At 35.8% G+C, this 19,938-nt stretch overlaps 1 protein-coding gene and 1 non-coding gene across 2 annotated transcripts; both read left to right on the forward strand.

The window, feature by feature from the left end:
* The first annotated feature begins 2,187 nt into the window (after positions 1-2,187).
* Positions 2,188-8,758, forward strand: LOC132636769 (E3 ubiquitin-protein ligase At1g63170-like). Its single transcript, XM_060353795.1, has 5 exons — positions 2,188-2,347; positions 4,142-4,858; positions 6,487-6,612; positions 6,695-6,986; positions 8,119-8,758. The coding sequence occupies exons 2-5, from the start codon at positions 4,212-4,214 to the stop codon at positions 8,311-8,313; spliced, it is 1,260 nt and encodes a 419-aa protein (XP_060209778.1). The 5' UTR covers positions 2,188-2,347; positions 4,142-4,211; the 3' UTR covers positions 8,314-8,758.
* Positions 8,759-14,893: 6,135 nt separating this feature from the next.
* TRNAG-UCC (transfer RNA glycine (anticodon UCC)) lies at positions 14,894-14,965 on the forward strand. Its single transcript has one exon. It is a non-coding gene; the product is annotated as a tRNA-Gly (tRNA).
* Positions 14,966-19,938: the final 4,973 nt, after the last annotated feature.

Raw genomic sequence — 19,938 nt, forward strand, 5'->3', positions numbered from 1 at the left:
GGGATTCGAATCCGAAAACCTGAGGTTTTAAGCGAAGGACAAAAGTTAAATACTTTCATTTTGATGGACAGAAATTAAAGACCATCCCAAAATAAGGGCATTACATCGAATTGCCCCCCAATTAACAATCAATCAACATCTTTTTAATCTTGTTCAATGTCCTCAAAATAATAGTAGCTTAATAACAAAAAATTTACAATTCAAATCGGAGTATTATTAGTGTTATTCTTCGTAAATTCTTGACGACTAATGTTAAAGTGTCCTATTAACTAACATTGCTTCTTGCTTATTCTTTGCTATATAATCATTTCGAGGGACACTTGTCCCCTTCGTCAAACCGTAGTGCTGACACGAACTTAATTGAGATTGTTTCTTCAAGTCAGGTCATTTTTTATAATTTTGCAAACGATAAAAGAATATGCATCGAGTTTCCTGTTGAAGGTTCCAAACCATCATCATAAACTTTTAGCATATGCTACATAACATACAGTCCGAACCCAAGACTCCCCTCTACGTCTACGAGGTAGGGAAAGATTTCAAAATATTCTTTTAAAAGAAAAAAATTGTATCTCTTTTATCTTTTTTTTTTAATACTCATTTTCTTCATTCCTAAACAGGTGTCCCAAAAAAAAAAAAAAAAAATTATTAAGTCAACAAGTTTAATGACGGTTCCACGAGAATCTCAGTAGTTTAGTTAGTTAGCTTCATTTTATTGGTGAGGTTTCACTTCCCCACCTTATAATTTCCTACCCCGTTTTCTCTTTCCTTCTGCCTCATGTAATAGACTCTTTTTTTTTTTTTTTTTTTTTTTTTTTAAAGACAGTTCCATAATTTAGAAAAGGCATAACACATGAACGGACCCTTAAACTCGGCCTCAACTGGTAAGTATGCCTTCTAACTTTGGGTGTGCACAAGTAGGCACTTCAACTTGTATAAAATTGAACACGCAAACACAAATGCTGATGTGACACTGACATGGCCAAGTCAGCCTAGCATTTGTGTTTATGTGTTCAGCTTTTTACAAGTTGAGGTGCCTAGTCATGCGCACCCAAAGTTGGAGGGCATAGTTATCGACTGAGATCAAGTTTAAGTGTCTGTTTATGTATTATGCCTTTAGAAAAAGGTTGTAATATTTTGATGACTTTTGAAATAACCTACACGAGACAATAAAGGTGGCAACCGGTTCCAACCGGAACCGGTTAAGGAACCGGCCGGTTCCGGTTAAAAAACCGGAACCGGTTTTAAACCTCAAACCGGAACCGGTCCGGTTTGAAGTGGTTAAAATCTATTTTTTTTTGTTTTTTGTATTATATATATATATATATATATTATAGTATTTATTTGTATATTGTAGCTATATTTTCATATGTTATACAACTTTATAATTAAAGTTTAAATATTTACTGACTAACAGCCTAACAGCAAGTCAGCAATACAAAATAGTGTTTTTCGTATACATATATATGTATAACTTACATAACTTAATATATATACTATATATACATATCTACTATATATACTATATATACTTATATATGTGTATAACTTAATATATATACTATATATACTTATATATATGTACTATATACTATATATACTTACTTATATACTTTAGTTTTTTTTTTTTAATTTTTTACCGGTTAAACCGGTTTAACCGGTCCGGTTTTACCGGTTTAACCGGTTCCGGTTTCCAAAATATTGAAACCGGACCGGTAAACCATTAAACGGTTAACCGGAACCGGTTAACCGGTTCTACCGGTTCCGGTTTAACCGGTCCGGTTACCGGTTAAAACCGGTAAGGCCAAACCGGTTGCCACCTCTACGAGACAAGGGCGAGGGAGGAAGGACCAAGGTGGTTTGATCGAACCCCCTTCGACTAAAAATTACACTATTTATATATGATTAAAATTATTTTTTATATATAATATATGTTGAACCTCCTTTGACTTCTTTGTTTGTTTATTTTTTTGTATTTTGAACCCTTTAGTAAAAATTCTCGACTCCGCCGCTTATATGAGAGAAAACAGTACCGCTAGCACATTGTTTGGGTACCAAATTAAGTATATGTCCAAATATTTCTCAAGTATAACGTGTTAAAAAAGTAAATAAAGACATAAAACAAAAGACAAAAACAGAAACTAGTAAAATAAAATAAAATAACATTATAGATAAATTCATACAATACAAAGAATTATATTTAGTCGGCGAAGCAATTGGGATACCATAGCTAACAATTTTCTTTTTCCCCTTCTTCGCAGAAAAAAAGGTTAAAAAAAAAAAAAAAAAGGCGAAGCCCTAATTTCGAAGAAAAATCAAAGCTTGTTATCGATCACCATATAAATCGCAGGTAATTTTACGATTTTTGTATTCATTTTGTTATAGAAAAAAAATTAGTTTTTTGTTTCAATTTGTATGCTATGTCTATTGATTTTTAAAATCAAGTGTTTTGAATTGTATTAATTGGTTAATCTTGATGATTTATATGAAAAAGAATGGCGTTTATGTTTTATTTTGAGCTGAATTTTGCTTTGTGAAAGCTATATTGAGAAAGTAGTTGTTTTTCGTGTAGTTCTTGTAATTTTTAGGTATCATTTAGCAGAATTTCTTGTTAATAGTTCTTTGTGTTAATTCTGTAAGATATTGGGTGTTGAATTTTCTATTCAGGGTGATATAGGAAGACCTGGGGGAAGGTGATTAGACAGGACATGACCCATCCTCAGTAAGTTGAGGACATGACCCATCCTTAGCTTACTGTGGGCATGACCCTAGATAGGAAGGTGTGAAGGTCGATGATTAAGGTAGAAAGGTAATGGGTAGCTGAGTGTTGTCATACTCTAATGTGGGAGAGGGAGGGGCTAGTCACCTCTTCTCCTTTATTTAGTAGTATTATTTAGTGTTCGCGTAGTAGCTTGTTCTTCAATTCTTATTACTCCTTGTTGCTTCATCTGCATTGTTTGTCTTGTCATTTTTCTGTTGTTATTCTCCTTTCATTCCTGCTTTGATTACACTTCTTTTGAGCCGAGGGTCTATTGGAAACCACTTCTCTACCTCACAAAGGTAGGGGTATGGTCTGTTTATATCCTACCCTCCCCAGATTACACTGGGTATGTTGTTGTCGTTGTTGGTGCTATAGTTTTGAAGCTGCAGGTTTTTCTATTTTCATTTTTGTTGGATAAATCACAATTAATCATAAGTACAGCTCTATGGATCCAAACTTGATCCTTTCTAATAAGAATAGAATACGTTTAGATAGACATATATCACAATAGCAGCCTCATTCAACCTATATATATGAATTAGATAATCTACTCATGCTTGTATCCTCGTAAAATGGTCCTTTTGCTAATTAGGTGAATTTTATGTATCTAAGAATGTAGAAGGTCAGAGTGGCAGGCTACTTTCCACCGAGGTTTCAAACCGTGCGCTATTAGCCCTCGAGGATTCTTGGTATTAAAAAAGTAGAAATGATCATGGGAAAGGCGATATTAGGTCAAATTACAATAAGGCGACTTAACTTGCCAAGTGACCTATATCTGCTAGAATAGTGGGAAGCTCCCTTGTCCTCATAGAGCTTGGCCTTCGAATCCAATGGAGTGATTAATCCCGCATAGCTCTGGTAATATGTGAGATGTAGGAGAAGAAATTGGAAGAAAGAATTTATCCAATTAATAATAATAATAATAATAATAATAATAGGGGAATTGGAAGAAATAGTTATGTCTTACGCTTAGGAGCTGGGTTTACCCTGTGCGCACCCAAAGGGTAGCGGCTGCGGGTTCCCATGTCATAAAAAAAAAAAAAGTTATGTCTTACGTTTGGAAGTTGTTATACATGCTTTACTTTACAAATAGTACATTATTCTGATGTGGACACTATTACAAATATACACATCAATTTACACGAATGACGGAATCTAGCACCAATAAAGTAATTGATGAATTAAATGATACATGTTAATTTTTGGTAACTATATGCTCTTGAATATGGCTCGAAACTCCTCCCACTTGGTATATTTATGCATATGTCTATGGAATATTACAATTATATTTTTATGAAAGTGATCCTTCCTCAATAGAGGGGACTAAGAATATTCACTTCTGACCCGTCCAGTAATGTTTGTTTCTTGAAATGAAATCATCAGGTAAGCATTGCTTGTGAGCTTACGGGTGGTAGCTGAACCAGTAGTGATATTGTCTTAGATTTATGGTTGAATGGCTGTTACCTCTGAAGTACTTACTCAAGATAACCCAACCGACAGATTTCCTCTGCTCATGGAGCAAGCAGAAAGTCATGAGAGGAATGAACATGTTATTGATGTAGAACAGGGAGGTGGTCCCTCATCATCAGGTTCTTCTGGTAATGATTCTCCTCGTGACTTTGAAATGTCCAACGACGAAAATAGACCATCAAGTCGAAATTCCTCATCTTCTTCATCCAATGAATCAAATTCGCGAAGCCCTTCTACCGCTAGGAGAGGTGAAGGTTCTGATCGTCGCTGGAGCCCATTTAATACCCTTTTGTGGCTTTCCATTGAGCTAATTTTCACCTTAGGACAAATCGTTGCAGCCATTGTTGTTTTATCCTTGTCAAGGGAGGAAAACCCAGAAACCCCACTATTTGCTTGGATTGTGGGTTATGCAACTGGATGTGCAGCAAGCCTTCCTTTACTTTATTGGCGTTATCTTCTACGTTGCCAAGCCACCGATCAGAGATCAGCTCAACTACGTCAAGGTTCCCCACAAGTCAATTCCACTGCAGAGCCAAATTCTTATATTACTATCTCATTAACTCGCTCAGATGAGGAGAATGGTAATAGGAACACACCTACAGACATTTGGACCAGGCAAAGCAATGCAAGGTAAATATATGCACATTATTCTCTTCATGTGTTTTCTTCTTTATCTTTTTGTTGTTGGGCACAACTAACCCAAACTAAGCATGTTTAGATATTCAGGATGGAGTCAGCTGTTGCCTTGAGAAACCTCATTAGCTAGATTGTACGAGTTTTGGCTAGATGATTTTTTAAGTACAACTGCTTCATGCTTCATGAGTAACTAGAAATTTTATCATTTTTCATTCAAAGGTTTTTAACCTTTTCTCCAACTCCTTTAATTTTATGTAATAAAAAGTGTATCCAAGAATTCTTCATTTTTTGTATCTTCCAAATCTTTGCACACAATGCAGAGATTCTCATGGAAATGTAGTCCGTGTTTAAAAATAATGTCTGTTTTGTGAACCAGAATATGAAGGTTGCGGAAATGAGGATGTTGCGATGGATGTGTGGGCATACTAGGTAGGATAGGATTAGAAATGAAATTATCCGGGATAAGGTGGGAGTGGCTTCGGTGGAGGACAAGATGCGGGAAGCGAGGTTGAGATGGTTCGGACATGTGCATGGGAGAGGCACAGAGGCCCCAGTGCGGAGTTGTGAGAGGTTGGCTATGGATGGTTTCAGGAGAGGTAGAGGTAGGCCGAAGAAATATTGGGGAGAAGTGATTAGACATGGTATGACACAGTTGCAGCTCACCGAGGAGATGACCTTAGATAGGAGGCTGTGGAGATCACAGATTAGGGTAGAAGGTTAGTAGGTAGTGGAGCGTTGTCTCGCGGATCCTTCCTTAGTAGTAGGCGTAGCACTATCCTTGTAGCTTATTGCCTTTTGATTCATGTTACTATCTGTTGTCTCTTGTACTTCGATTATCGTATCAGTTTGCTGTTGTAACTGTTTCTTTTTACATTATGCTATGTTATGCTTTGTATGATATTATGCGATGATTTCTTTACTTCTATTAATTCTTATCTAACCTTTTTTCAAATGCCTTTTCTTGAGTCGGGGGTCTATCGGAAACAACCTCCCTACCTCCCAAGGTAGATAGGGATAAGGTCTGCGCACACTTTACCCTCCCCAGATCCCACTTAGTGGGAGTATACTGGGTATGTTGTTGTTGTCTGTTTTGTGAACCAGTATCTCCTCAGTAAGGGGGGGGGGGGGGGGGGGGGGGAAATGGCGGTTTGGGCTGAATTTGGACGTGTCAAAATGGGCTGAATCAATGTACCCAACCCCGACCCTGGGGTTTGGGTCATGATCGGCTAAATAATGAGTCGATAACCCAACTTGCCCAGCTATTACCAAGTATTAATTTTATCGGTTCTTTTCTTATAATTTGTTTAATTACCAAACAAAATTAATATACCTTTTTTTCTTGATTTGGGCTTATATAACATATCAAACGGAAAAAAGTTTTTTATTTGAATATTTTGACAAGGTTTCTCATGGTTAATTTTGGCTACATTCTCGGCCAGATCAGCCCAAGTTTTAGATGGGTTGAATTTGGGCAAGTCAAGATGGGCTGAGTAAATAAATTGGCGGTGCATATTTTCATGGACTAAATTTGGTAGCCCTACTCTTCAGTACCTTGATCTTGGAATCTGTCTTATATCACTGATAGTATTATTCACCGTGCATGGATGTTTCTTTTCTCCCAGACTTGGTTCACTGGTGGATCATTTCAAGATGGCCTTGGATTGCTTCTTCGCAGTATGGTTTGTCGTTGGCAATGTTTGGATCTTCGGGGGGCACTCATCTTCTTCTGAGGCTCCCAATTTGTACAGGTACAATTGTTTCCTTTTTATTTATTCGTCCCTTGCCACACTGGTATCACCCAAAATAACATTGGATCCACATACTTTGCAGATTATGTATAGCTTTTCTTACCATTAGTTGCATTGGATATGCTATGCCTTTCATCTTGTGTGCAATGATATGCTGCTGTCTGCCTTGTATTATTTCAATCCTTGGTGTCCGTGAGAATATGCATGGAGTGAGAGGGGCCACGGAAGAGTCCATCAATGCTCTTCCCACACTTAAGTACAGGGTCAAGACAGATGGAAATGGGAGCAATGAAAGCAAAAGTCCAGGAGGGGAGGAAGGTGGTTGTTTAGTCGCAGGCACTGAGAAGGAACGTGCCATCTCAGGGGAAGATGCGGTAAGTTTATTTTTCCATTTATAGCGTTTTGAGTCAGACATTTGAGTTTCTGGATAGCAGTCTCACATAAATTAGTTGTTGCTTCTTGATTTGATGTTGTTTGCATCTGTCTGAGCTAAAATATTTGTAGGCGTGCTATATCAATCAATCCATTATAAGCAAACAGGAAGCATTCCTATTTCCATGACTGCTATTCTCCCTTAGGATTAACACTATCAAGGATTCAGTAGATGACTATCGTAATAACTAGTTGTTTTTGGTGTTGAAACTCAACATGTAAAGCATTTCTTATAGTCTTTCTTTTATGATCAACTTTATTTTCTTTATACCCCATGTTTTGTAGTTTTTTCTCCTTCAAGGCGGAGCAATAAAATACCATACAGGACATCTTTCTCTATGTTGAGCTTTTACTACTTCCTGTTTGATTTTGTGTTATTGCTTTGCTTGATCTGGTTTTGTACAATTTTGTTTTACATGCCAAAAACAGGGAAACATGGAAAACAACATTATTGGGTGGTGAAAAAACTATTCACATTATCACTTAGCAAAACTATACAAATTGCAAAGGAAAAGGAGGAGACTGAATGATCTGATTTGCCAATCTTAGCAGTCAGGCATTAAGTAGACCGGGAAATATGTAACAGTTATGAAAGTTTTTGAATTCTAGAAGAGATAAAATACATTATTTCTGAAGTTAGTCTCTACAGCTATGGAGTAGCATGTGACCTTAACTTATCATTGAGATACTATCAGATTTCAGTTATTACTTCTTGGCATCATGTTTCTACACAGGTGACAACCTAATAATTTACATAAAATAGGATTCATGCCTATCAAAACAATCGAAAAGGATATATTTAATTGTATTTGCCGGATCTCTGATTTAACTCGATTTTATGAGACCTTCCAGAGGTCTGCTATTAGCTTGTTACATATTACATGTTGTGCAACCTAGGTAAATTTGCGTTCGGAAGGAGTTTGTAGTGTCTCTCCAACTTTTGTTTGAGATGATAGTTTTCTAGAATTGCATAAATCACTAGTTGGCTGGTGATGAATATATATGAGCTTTCTATGTAATTCAGCTGTTCAGTTTCATCTATTTAACCAGCATTTGTGCTTTAAACCTGAACAGGTATGTTGTATTTGCTTAGCAAAGTACGAGGACAACGACGAGCTGAGGGAATTGCCTTGCTCGCATTTCTTTCATACCCAGTGTGTAGATAAATGGCTGAAGATTAATGCGTCTTGCCCCCTCTGCAAATCTGAAATAGACGTCAAGAATACAGATGTACCTTCTGTAGAAGAGGAACCCCTTCAACAATCCTAAGGTAATGTGGGTACCAACTTCTTATTGTTGAAACAGAGATCATTGCGGCTAAGCTTGTTGCATGGGTGCCAGGAGAGTATTATCGCAGTCTTCTGCTTCTGCTGTTTTTCCACGTTGTGGGATTTCACTGGGTGGTTGTTGTAGTTGTTGTTGTTCTGCTTCTGCTGTTTTTCTCATGGAATTTCAGTTTGTATAGTTGTAGTTCATGTCAAGAATCGATAACAGGCTTGAAAGAAAAGGTAATTCCATTGTTGATATCAAGGCTGAAATGCTGTACAAAGATGTTTGCCAGATTGTCTGGTTGAACTCATTACCTTCCAGAAACTTAACTCATCCTGCTACTTTTGGGAGGAATCTTCTCCTTGTAAGAGTATTTCTTCATCAGTGTAAGATACCCTTCTTGGATATTCTTAAACCTCTTTCATGCCTCACCAGCTATGTTGCTCGGAACTTCCAAAAATGTTGCTACACCTGTGTCAGATCCTCCAAAAATGCTTATCTTTTGGAGGATCTGAACTAGGTGATATTTTTGAAGCGTCCGCTGTCCAGTTACTTCTCTCTTGTATAAGTTAATTTAGGATAAAGATTGTTAATTATCTGGAATTTGAGGGGCATAATCCCTTCTCAAATTCTGTCTATTTTGTAAGCATGTTCAGATTCGTTTAGTTTACTGTTGAAGGTAAATAGTACTTGTGAAGTATGTTGAGCAATAGTTTGACTCCTTTACCAGCTTGATTTCAGATCCGCGATTTCTGGTAATTGGAAGACTTTTTAACTAATGTCAGGCACATGTCTATGACATTTGCAACAATATTTCACGATAACACACGATAACACCAATAATTATCATTTAAACTGTACACTTTTTGTAAAATTATCTCTTGTATAATAAACTTATGCAAATATCTTTGTATTTATCATTTATAATAATGACTAAAAAGCAATTAGTTAAATATTTTATGGGAAACATAACTTCGATGAATTTTGAAGTTCCAACGAAGAACTTGCGAATCTGGAATATGAAAAATTAGAAGATGTTAGAGACTTTCTCTTCTGTCATTTGTTAACGAACTTATTTTTCATTTTTTTAATTATCTTTTATAACATAAATAAGTAGAAAAAAATTAATTTTTAGGTAATTCTTTTCTGTAGCAGTCAAACAAAATTTAAAGGTCAAATATTATAGGTGATTACCAATCAACTGCTATTACAAATCAGGTTGTTATTAGATGTTTGACTCTATTTGTTTTTTAGATTTCTAGAATCCGTTTTGCAGTCTTCATTAATTTGAATCAGTGCGGCATAATACCTATTAAAAGGGAAACCACTCTTTACAATGATATGTTTTATTTTCAGAATTTGAATCCGAAATCTCTAATTAAAAGTGGATGATTCATATCTATTCTATCACAACCCTTGGCCAGACCAGTAGTTTAACCATACTTCCAAGTGGCTAAGTTCTAGGCTAAGATTATTGGACTAAGTACTCATAATTTAGATGGTAATTAAAGAGTGGAATGAACAAGCGAAGTCGGAATTGTTGTGCTCCGTTCCTCTTGATTCTGTTGTTTTAGATAAAAAGATGAGCGGTAGGGATTGCGCTCTACTTTCAAATGTATAAGAATAAAGGAACAAAACAATATTGGTGCCTTTGAATTCCATAGATAAGCTCTTTTCTGTTCGATAGCTGAATTTGTCACTCTGGACAATAAGTTAGGGGAAGATTTAATTTATGGTGACAAATAAGTCTACTAATTAGAAATGGTGACAAGTTTGACCAGCCAAGGTCAAACTTATTTTAAAAATGTGATTAAATTAAATGGGACTGAATTATAATTTTTAAAACTTCTTAATCTTTTAAAAAATCTAAAAAGACCCCAACTTAATCCCAAAAAACCCACTAGCCCCCCTTCTCCTTCCCCCACCACCCCCCTCCCCTCCCAACCCCAATTTTTTTTTAAAAAAGTTTTTATTTTTTTTATTTTTTATTTGCTTTATCACCAGGCCCTTTGCCCCCACCCCTCCTCCGCACCCCCCCCCCCCTAACTCCATTTTTTTTTGAAGTTTTAAATTTTTTTTATTTGCTTTTTCACCAGCCCCCCTGCTCCCACCCCTCCTCCGCCCCCCTCCCCCACCCCTCAACCCCAATTTTTTTTTTTTTAAAAAAGTTTTAAGTTTTTTTATTTGCTTTTTCACCAGCCCCCGACCTCCTCCTACCCCCCCCCCCCCCCCCCCCAACAAAATGATTTTTTTTTTTAAAAAAGGTTTGATTTTCTTTATTTGTTTTTTTGCACCACCACCACCTTCCCCCCCAAAAAAATAATTTTTTTGAAAAGAAGTTTTTAATTCTTTTTTTGGGTTTCTTACTTCCCCCACCCACCCAAAAAAAAATTATTTAAAAAAAAAAGGTTTTGAAAAGTTTTTATTTTTGGTTTTTTGCACACCTCACCACTCCAAAAGAAAAAAAAAAAATCTTGAAAGGAAGTTTTGATTTTTTTTTTTTGGTTTAGGAAAAGTTTTGATAAAATCCAGGTTGTTGTTGTGTGTTTGTAGTGAAATAAATCGTTTTTCTGTTGTTGTCCTGGTATGGTTCAGGGTTTAGAAAAATATATCCAACAGATAGTTTTTTGTTCTTGTCCTGGTATTTATCTGGTTCTGTTTGTAGAAGATAACCAACAGATTTGTAGTTGTTGCAACAAGTTTTACACTTTTTGCAACAAGTAGACAATCTATTGCAACGACTCACTAATCTTTTGGACATAGCTTCAGTTATTTGCTTCTGTTTGTAGAAGGTATCCAACAAATTTGTAGTTGTTGCAACAAGCTCTACACTTGTTGTAGCAAGTAGACAATCTATTGCAACAACTACAAATTTGTTGGACATAACTTCAGTTATTTGGTTCTGTTTGTAGAAGATATCCTACAGATTTGTAGTTGCTGTAGCAAGTTCTACACTTGTTGCAATAAGTAAACAATCTGTTGGACATAACTTCGGTTATTTGGTTCTGTTTGTAGAAGATATCCAACAGATTTGTAGTTGCAACAAGTGTAGTGCAACAAGTTCTACACTTATTGCAACAAGTAGACAACCTATTTATGAATCAGCAAATGTTGAGAAAAGATATAGTCAAATTGACAGCCAAATTAACAATCAATCCTCAGAAAGAGATGAAAAACAGAGCCAAGAAGCAGTATATACAAATGAAGAAAGTGAAGAAGAACTAGAAGATGAAGAAACTAATGATGGAAACGAAGGAGATGGAGTAGATCAAGGAAATCTGCTACACCCCAGAAGGCAGTTGCTGAACAAATTATTACTTAAGTTGTGGTATTTTGAGCCAAGGTGTCTATTGAACAATTTCTGTTTATGAACTTATTTATTTTGCTTATTGATTGTTGCAACAGATGCATATAGTTGTTGAAGAAGTTGCAACAAGTTACTAATTTATTTCAACAAGTTACTAATCTGTTTCAACAAGTTACTAATCTTTTTAAATAAGTTGTTTAGCTGTTGCAACAAGTTACTCACCTTGTTAGAAAAAATCAAACAATTGCTTAAATTATTGCAAAAACTAAAAAATATGTCGCACCAGATGAGTTAATTGTTGCAACAGATCATACATTTGTTGAAGAAGTTGCAACAAGTTACTAATCTATTTCAACAGATGAATAGGATGTTTAAGCAAGTTGCGTAGTTGTTCCAACAGATTAATTACCTTGTTTGAATTATTGCAACAACTTACTCACATGTTACAGCAGGTATCTCATATGTTGCAACAACTCCTCCATTATTGCAACATATTCACGATATTGATCACATTGAACTCCTTTGTTTATATTGAATAAAATTGAATTCATTTTTTTATCACTAAATATGGTCGAATTAAGTACTTCACATCAAATCACTCTAATGATCACTCGATTTAGGAAGAATACACTTAGAATTACCCATCTAATCCATGAAATTATTATCTAATCCATTAAGGATGTTAGTAGATATATATATTCATCACTAAATACCATTTATTTTCTTTGTTTAACACTAAATATGGGTGAATCAAGTAGTTCGCATCAAATCACTCCAATGATCACTCGATTTAGTGTATACTGACTTAGTAGATCATCTTTCCTGACTCAAAATACATCAAATTGATTAAGTATTATACATTGATCACTAAATGTCGGTGATTTCCTTTGTTTATCACTAAATATGGGTGAATCAAGTAGTTCACATCAATTCACTCTAATGATCACTCGATGTAGTGCATATTGACTTAGTAGATCATCTTTCCTGACTCAAAATACATCAAATTGATTAAGTATTATACATTGATCATTAAATATCGTTGATTTCCTTTGTTTATCACTAAATATGAGTGAATCAAGTAGTTCACATCAATTCACTCTAATGACCACTTGATTTAGTGCATATTGACTTAGTAAATCATCTTTCATGACTTAAAATACATCAAATTGATTAAGTATTATACATTGATCATTAAATATCATTGATTTCCTTTGTTTATCACTAAATATCATTGATTCCCTTTGTTGATCACTAAATATGGGTGAATCAAGTAGTATCTGTTGCAACAACTGTAATATCTGTTGCAGCAAGTGTAGTATCTGTTGCAGCAAGTGTAGTATCTGTTGCAACAACTGTAGTATCTGTTGCAACAAGTGAGATACTTGTTCCAACAAGATACTAGTTGCTGCAACAAGTCTTGTTACTTGTTGGATAAAACCCAATAAGTTACAGAGCTGTTGTAACATATTCATTACTTGTTGGAAACTGTTCAGCAATTTATTAACAAGAATGCACACATTTGTGATTTGAACACGATCAACATATCATATAAACCAAGTTCACAAACATCAAGAACATAAATTATCATTCTAAAAAAAGAACAAAATTAAAATGTCATAAAGTTCCAAAAAATAACTATTTTTGTGCCAGCTGTTTTGCATAAGGAGCATTTATTTTTCCTCGTTCGTAATGATTCCCCGATTCCACGCCTCCTCTTTGTCCGCCTTCTTCCGGGTTTGCTAGGATCAACATATGGAGGAGGTATCTCTCTCTCTGATTCAAAACTTCTTTTCAAGAATTTTTTTTGGGGGTGGGTGATGCAAAAAACAAAAAATAAAAACTTTTCAAAACTTTTTTTTAAAATAATTTTTTTTGGGTGGGTGAGTGGTAGAAACCAAAGAAAAAAGTTACTTTTCAAGATTTGTTTTTGCGGGTTTGGGGCGTAGGGATTTGGTGGATGGGGTGGGGGCGGTGCAAAAAATCAAAAACAAAAACTTTTCAATTTTTTTTTTAAATAATTTTTTTTTTTTTTGGGATGGTAGGGGATGGTGCCAAAAAAAAAAAAAACTTTTTTAATTTTTTTTTGTGAGGTTTGGGGGTGGGGGTGGGGGGAAAGGGCGGGGGGAGGGTGGATGGGGTGGGGGTGGTGCAAAAAATCAAAAACAAAAACTTTTCAAAACTTTTTTTTAAAATAAAATTATTTTTTGGGAGGGTGGGGGGTGGTGGGTGGTACAAAAAAAAACCTTTTCAAACACTTTTTTAAAAAAATATTTTGTTTTGTGAGGTTGAGGGGTGGGGGTGGGGGAAAGGGCGGGGGGAGGGTGGATGGGGTGGGGGGGGGTGCAACAAACCAAAAATAAAAACTTTTTAAAACTTTTTTTAAAAATAAAATTAATTTTTTTGGGAGGGTGGACGGTGGTGGGGCGGGGGGTTGGGTGGTACAAAAAACAAACAAAAAAACCTTTTCAAACTCTTTTAAAAAAAAAACATTTGTTTTCATGGTGGGTGGGGGTGGGGGGCAAGGGCAGGGGGAGGGTTGATGCGGAGGGGGTGGTGCAAAAAATAAAAAACAAAAACCTTTCAAAACTTTTTTTTCAAAATAAAATCAATTTTTTTTGGGAGGGTGGGTGGTACAAAAAACAAACAAAAAAAAAACTTTTCAAAATCTTTTTTTAAAAAATATTTTTTTCGTGGGGTAGGGGTGGGGGGTGGGGGTGGGGTGGGGTGCAAGGGCGGGGGGAGGGGTGGATGGGTTTGGGGTGGTGCAAAAAACCAACAACAAAATCTTTTCAAAACTTTTTTTTGAAATAAAATTAATTGTTTTTGGGAGGGTGGGGGGTCGTGGGGCCGGGGGGGGGGAGTGGGTGGTACAAAAAAACAAAAAAAAAAAACTTTTCAAAATCTTTTTTAAAAAAACTTTTTTTTTTGGGGAGTGGGGGTGGGGGCAAAGGCAGGGGGCGGGGGGCATGGTGGATAAGGGGTTTTATGATTTATATGAGTTGGGTCAAAGTGTTAAAAACAAAACTTGAAGGCAAAGTGTAAAAAACAAAGCTTGGGGTCAAAGTGTTAAAAATATAACTTTGGGGCACGTGAAAACTCCCTAATCACTAATCCAATTTTTATCACCCCTAATCAATTAAAAAAACTAGAATTATCCCAACTCAATTTTTAAACCTTTTTGTCACCTTTAATTAAAAGCCCCATAAGTTAGTAGACACGGAAATTGCATTGGCTATGTTACTTATTATTATTTGGGGTTTATGAAGAGAACAAGCGTTTGTAGTCCAACGGTTAGGATAATTGCCTTCCAAGCAATAGACCCGGGTTCGACTCCCGGCAGACGCATCTCTTTTTCTTTTCCGAAATGTTTTTTCTTTTTCTTTTCCAAACTTTTTTGAACTGTTTTTCTTTGAGCCGAGGTCTATGTGTTGTTGTTGTTGGAGTTCACGGGGAAACCCGTTTCATTGTAATATTAACAAATAGTGTGTAACGATTCCCACGTTGGAATCGCCATGAAAGGATAAAGGAAAGAAAACAAGGAAAGGGAAAAGGAAATAATAAGATAAAATTCAGATTTTCATTCAACATATCAATGATAAACTTTTACAAGGCTTTTATAGACTAAGGGGCTCAACTTAAAACTATGATAAATAAGGGACTTAACTATAAATATAAAAGACTTTCTAACAACTCACAACTTTTTCCAACATAACTATTACACGATAATTTTATTGTACTACCAATACATAACAATCCATCCCCCTTAAATAACCTTGTCCTCAAGGTTGGAATATGAACTCGGGAATAGGGGAGAAGGCTGAGTCCAAATAGCTAGTTGAATAGACTCTTGATTTAATCCTCCAGAGGCATAGTTGCACTACAGACTTCGGGCAAAGCCATTACTCTTGTGTAGCAGTTTCCCTTACATAACAGAATCCGCCAGTGGTCACATTTCAAAGCAACACTAAAGCTCGTGGCTAAGAATACTGCAATGGCAAAGGAAGTTATACCAATTTTCAAACCACATAAGAGTAGTCCAAGTATAGGTATAGTTGGTTTTGGAACTATAGTCCTTCCCACGGAATTGAGCTTTAAAGTAACATAAAAAAGAATGACTCTTGTCCCCCAATATGCATCACTAAAGCAATACCTATGTGCACCCTAACAGAGCTCTTGAGATCTTGTTTTTGCTACAATCTGGGAAATTTCACCTAGTGCACCATACAGTAGAGGTGAACTCCATGACATGTAGCAATGATTCCTTAAACTTTTGACTTTACCAAAAGCATACAAATTCTAATTGCCTTCAACACTATGTACGTGAAAATGACCCAATATAAACATAGAGAAGCAGAAAACCCATTAATCACAAAGCACAAAGAGTCACAAATTAACGATGAGAATTCTGTTATTGCCCAGCTCCAAGTAAAGAATAAATGGTTCAGAAAAGTGGAACATATTTGTCTCTTATGAATGCTAAACCGTTATAGGCATTTCTGGTATAGAGAAGTTGAAAAGGAAGAGGGATATCTATGTTTTAATGAACCATTTTGATACTCAACAACACCACTAACTAGCTGCTCATGCTCCGATCCAGCAAAGGTGCTACCGCTAATATCAAATGCCAATGCAGTTTCGTTTATTCTCTCAACAAGATCGGGAGATACCTTCATCGCTGCTTTATTCTTTGACCAAGTAAAGATTCCTCCTCTAGGTTCAAAGACAAAAACTGGTTCATTTATTTTAAACCAGTAAATGTAAATGTGCTGAATGAAGATGTGCAAACGAGAGGATACTATTCCGCACTCTAGATCCTTCAAAAATTTCTCTAAAATTGCCGAATTATTGGTCAATAATAATTTCACACAAGAACTCCACAAAATACTTGGGGTCTTCCCACCAAAGAAGTGAGCTGTAATCACTTCATTAGTAGATCCCGTCACTATGTAAACATTCCAATAAGCTCCTGATTGGGCTTTTTAAGTAGCACGCTCTTCGGCACAATCAACATTGTCATGTCTGCTTGTGGTAGGAGGTTCCATACAGAAATAAGAAGCTGTATCGATCATTTCTCTCTGACATTCTACTCCAACAGTAATTGATACGTTAGCAATGGAGAAAAATGTCATATCCTCAACAAGCTTGAGAGATTCCAGACAACCAGTTCTAATGAGATAAACTATAAAGGTGTAGTGAACTATGAAAGGTTGAATCCTACAGTCCTTCTCTGTCATTCCCATGCAATGTTGATCATGTTTCTTGGTCTAACTTAAAGCAACCATATTATCTAAAAACTATAATAGCTTCAACGCTCCGAAATAAGTGCTTATAATTGAACAACAACTCTCAACAAAATGACTGACTCTTATGGAAGATGAGGAGGAACATGGAAGAGGGAGAAAGTTTGGCTGAGATAACAAATAGATAAATACATAGGCAAAGAATTCCAGCGAGTCATCAAGAATTATTGCAAAAGAATAGACGACACTATAGGAAAAATTTGTTCACCTCAAAAGTGTTATGACAATATTAGACAGAGTAGGATCGGGATCAAGGAAATCAACCAATAAAATTGCTTTTGCAAGCTGGCCACTAAGACCAATAAAATGCTCGGCATCGTGTATATAGTGAACAATTTCCTTCAGTTGACCTTGCCACTCGTCAACACCCTTCATGTCAAACATCCTCTTATTGCTTACCACAAGAGGATTCAATTCCTCGTCAGTTTCAAATCTATTGAGGATTTCCCAATGGTTATTAGGTTCCCAACCAACTATAAACTCATCTAGTGCACTCAATTTGGAAACAAAGTAGTACTTCACTTTTCTGACCACCACCGCCACCTTAGATGAACTAAAGCCTAATGGAAAAGGCTCAATTATGACTTCACTGTAAATACAATTCAAGGGAAAAGGCAGTACCAGTTGATCGCATCTAAAATAGTCTTCAGTGTCACACTTTATTTTGTCATTAGCATCCAAATTCTTCGTCGATTCTCCTATGAAATCGTACTGAACTTGTGCAACAAGGGAAAACTCCGAAGAAGGAACTAGGTACTGCGCAATGTAAAGATTAAATCCTTCAGTAACAGATGCTATGAGAGGCTTATAAACCTCCTCATGTTCCCGGATAGCAGTAAAGTCGACCGAGACATCTACGATGTTTTCAAATTTTCATTATCTTCCAATGCTATTACATCTCCACACCATCAACGTGGACCAAATGAGCCTCATAGTCACTACAAATTAGTGCATAAATCCTCTCCCATTCACGAACAACATCAAAGGAAATAGAGAAACCTCTACTACTTTCAAAATCCTCTTCAAGCTCCAGTGATTCATTCCCAATACTATCATCCCCTTGCTTATCCGTCACATAGGTTTCCTCCCTTTGAAACATTTTATCGACCACCTGAACTTCGATTTCTCTATTTCTTTCCACAACCAAATCTTGGTCCTCTTTCAGTATTTCCCTGCCAACAGAAAACTTGGTCGCCGATTCACCATTGGTAACTTGTACTTGAACTTGTTTGACCCTCTTTTTTCTTGAAAACTTGGCCATAGAAGATTGTCGACCAAGGTCATAATTTATGCTTCTTCCTCCAAGCTTTCTTCTTGCCCCCCATGACATGTCTTTTGTGCTTAGAGTATCGAGAGGGTAGAGAAAATATTGCAAGATCAAAGTTCTCTGATTTGGGGGCTAAGGTTTCAAAAGAAATAGAACCAAATGAACCCATCATAAAAGGGAAATCAACTGGATGCATCACCTTCCTTGGAGTTGCTTCATTGTTTTCAAAATTGCCATAGCTAGACTTCAGCAAGTTTTCTAATACCGAGGCACTCATCGACACCACTGAACCATCAGCAAATTGAACCAAATAAAAACCCGAAGTGGTGCTGTCAACCCGATATGGTACCTAATTCGAGTAGGATGTGAATACCCATGGTAATACTCATAACCATATGTATTTGGTGAAACATAGAAATGGAAATCAGTCATGGCTGCGGTAGCCAAGACTTGCAGTGCTTGATAATAACCCTAGTTGAACATGTTAGCGGAATTGGGGTCGAGAATCGTCGGCTCTGATACCATTTGTAACGATTCCCACGTTGGAATCGCCATGAAAGGATAAAGGAAAGAAAACAAGGAAAGAGAAAAGTAAATAATAAGATAAAATTCAGATTTTCATTCAACATATCAACAATAAACTTTTATTACAAGGCTTTTATAGACTAAGGGGCTCAACTTAAAACTATACTAAATAAGGGACTTAACTATAAATATAAAAGACTTTTTAACAACTCACAACTTTTTCCAATATAATTATTACATGATAATTTTATTGTACTACCAATATGTAACATGGTGTCAGTTTGTCACTTTCAAATATAGCGTACACAAGATTTTATATAATAATGTTGACTTATTATCACATTCAACTTATGTATGAATTCGAAATGGGTTTATATAAGTTTTAACTTTTAATGCTTTGCTTCTTTCAGTTTTATAGGAAGAAATTGGTCCCAAGTTCTAGTATCTTGAAATTTGAATCTGGCTTGTGGACAATGTTGTATCAGCACTAATCTATATCTATATTCATATATATAATAAAGCTAGATATAAATAAGGTGATGTGACATCTTTTTATGACCACCATTCCTATTTATCTTTTTTCTCATTTTTTCAACTTATTCTTTTCATTTAATTATTTTTAAAAAAATCTATTATTAATAAAGAACCAGTTGGTTACAGAATTTAAAAGTCACTATCGAAGGTTACCACCGTTACTAATAGTCCAGAAATGTCTACACATTTATGCTCTATGCATTACTACAACTGTTTCTAATATTAATAAACCATTATTACAATGCTGCATGATTGGTTTTTAACTCAGACCCATATTTTCATGGATCATTATGCATATGATCATTGGTTTTCTTCCTAATTGGAAAAGAGTAAGAAAGGTTTAACAACCTTTGGAATTTAGCAGATCTCAAGGTTGAAAATGAAATCATCTACTATTCTTGCTTCAATGTCGTCTTTTACTCCAACAAATTATTTGTCAACTAATACCTCTTGATTGAGTATCAATCTGGGTGTTCGTAAAAAAGAAGTTGGGTTACAATGGGATAGGACCTAATTAATGGAAGTTATCTTTTGCAACTTTCTTTGACATGTAAGATTTTATCAGTCTTTTCTTATTGAATTTCACAAATATGTTTTAGACATAACAAATGCTAACGACGTCTTGAACTGGAATCCCAGTCCACTATATCCCACATTTGTGTCTACTGTGAATATCTTGAAGCAGTCGTTTC

Source organism: Lycium barbarum, chromosome 4 (genome assembly GCF_019175385.1).
Source record: "Lycium barbarum isolate Lr01 chromosome 4, ASM1917538v2, whole genome shotgun sequence".
In the NCBI taxonomy this organism is placed as follows: domain Eukaryota; kingdom Viridiplantae; phylum Streptophyta; class Magnoliopsida; order Solanales; family Solanaceae; genus Lycium; species Lycium barbarum.

Coding starts and splice junctions, on each gene's coding strand:
- LOC132636769 (XM_060353795.1), top strand. CDS start 4,212: ATGGCTGTTACCTCTGAAGTACTTACTCAAGATAACCCAACCGACAGA. Junction 4,859..6,486: donor ACCAGGCAAAGCAATGCAAG/GTAAATATATGC, acceptor CTTTTCTCCCAG/ACTTGGTTCACTGGTGGATC. Junction 6,613..6,694: donor GAGGCTCCCAATTTGTACAG/GTACAATTGTTT, acceptor CATACTTTGCAG/ATTATGTATAGCTTTTCTTA.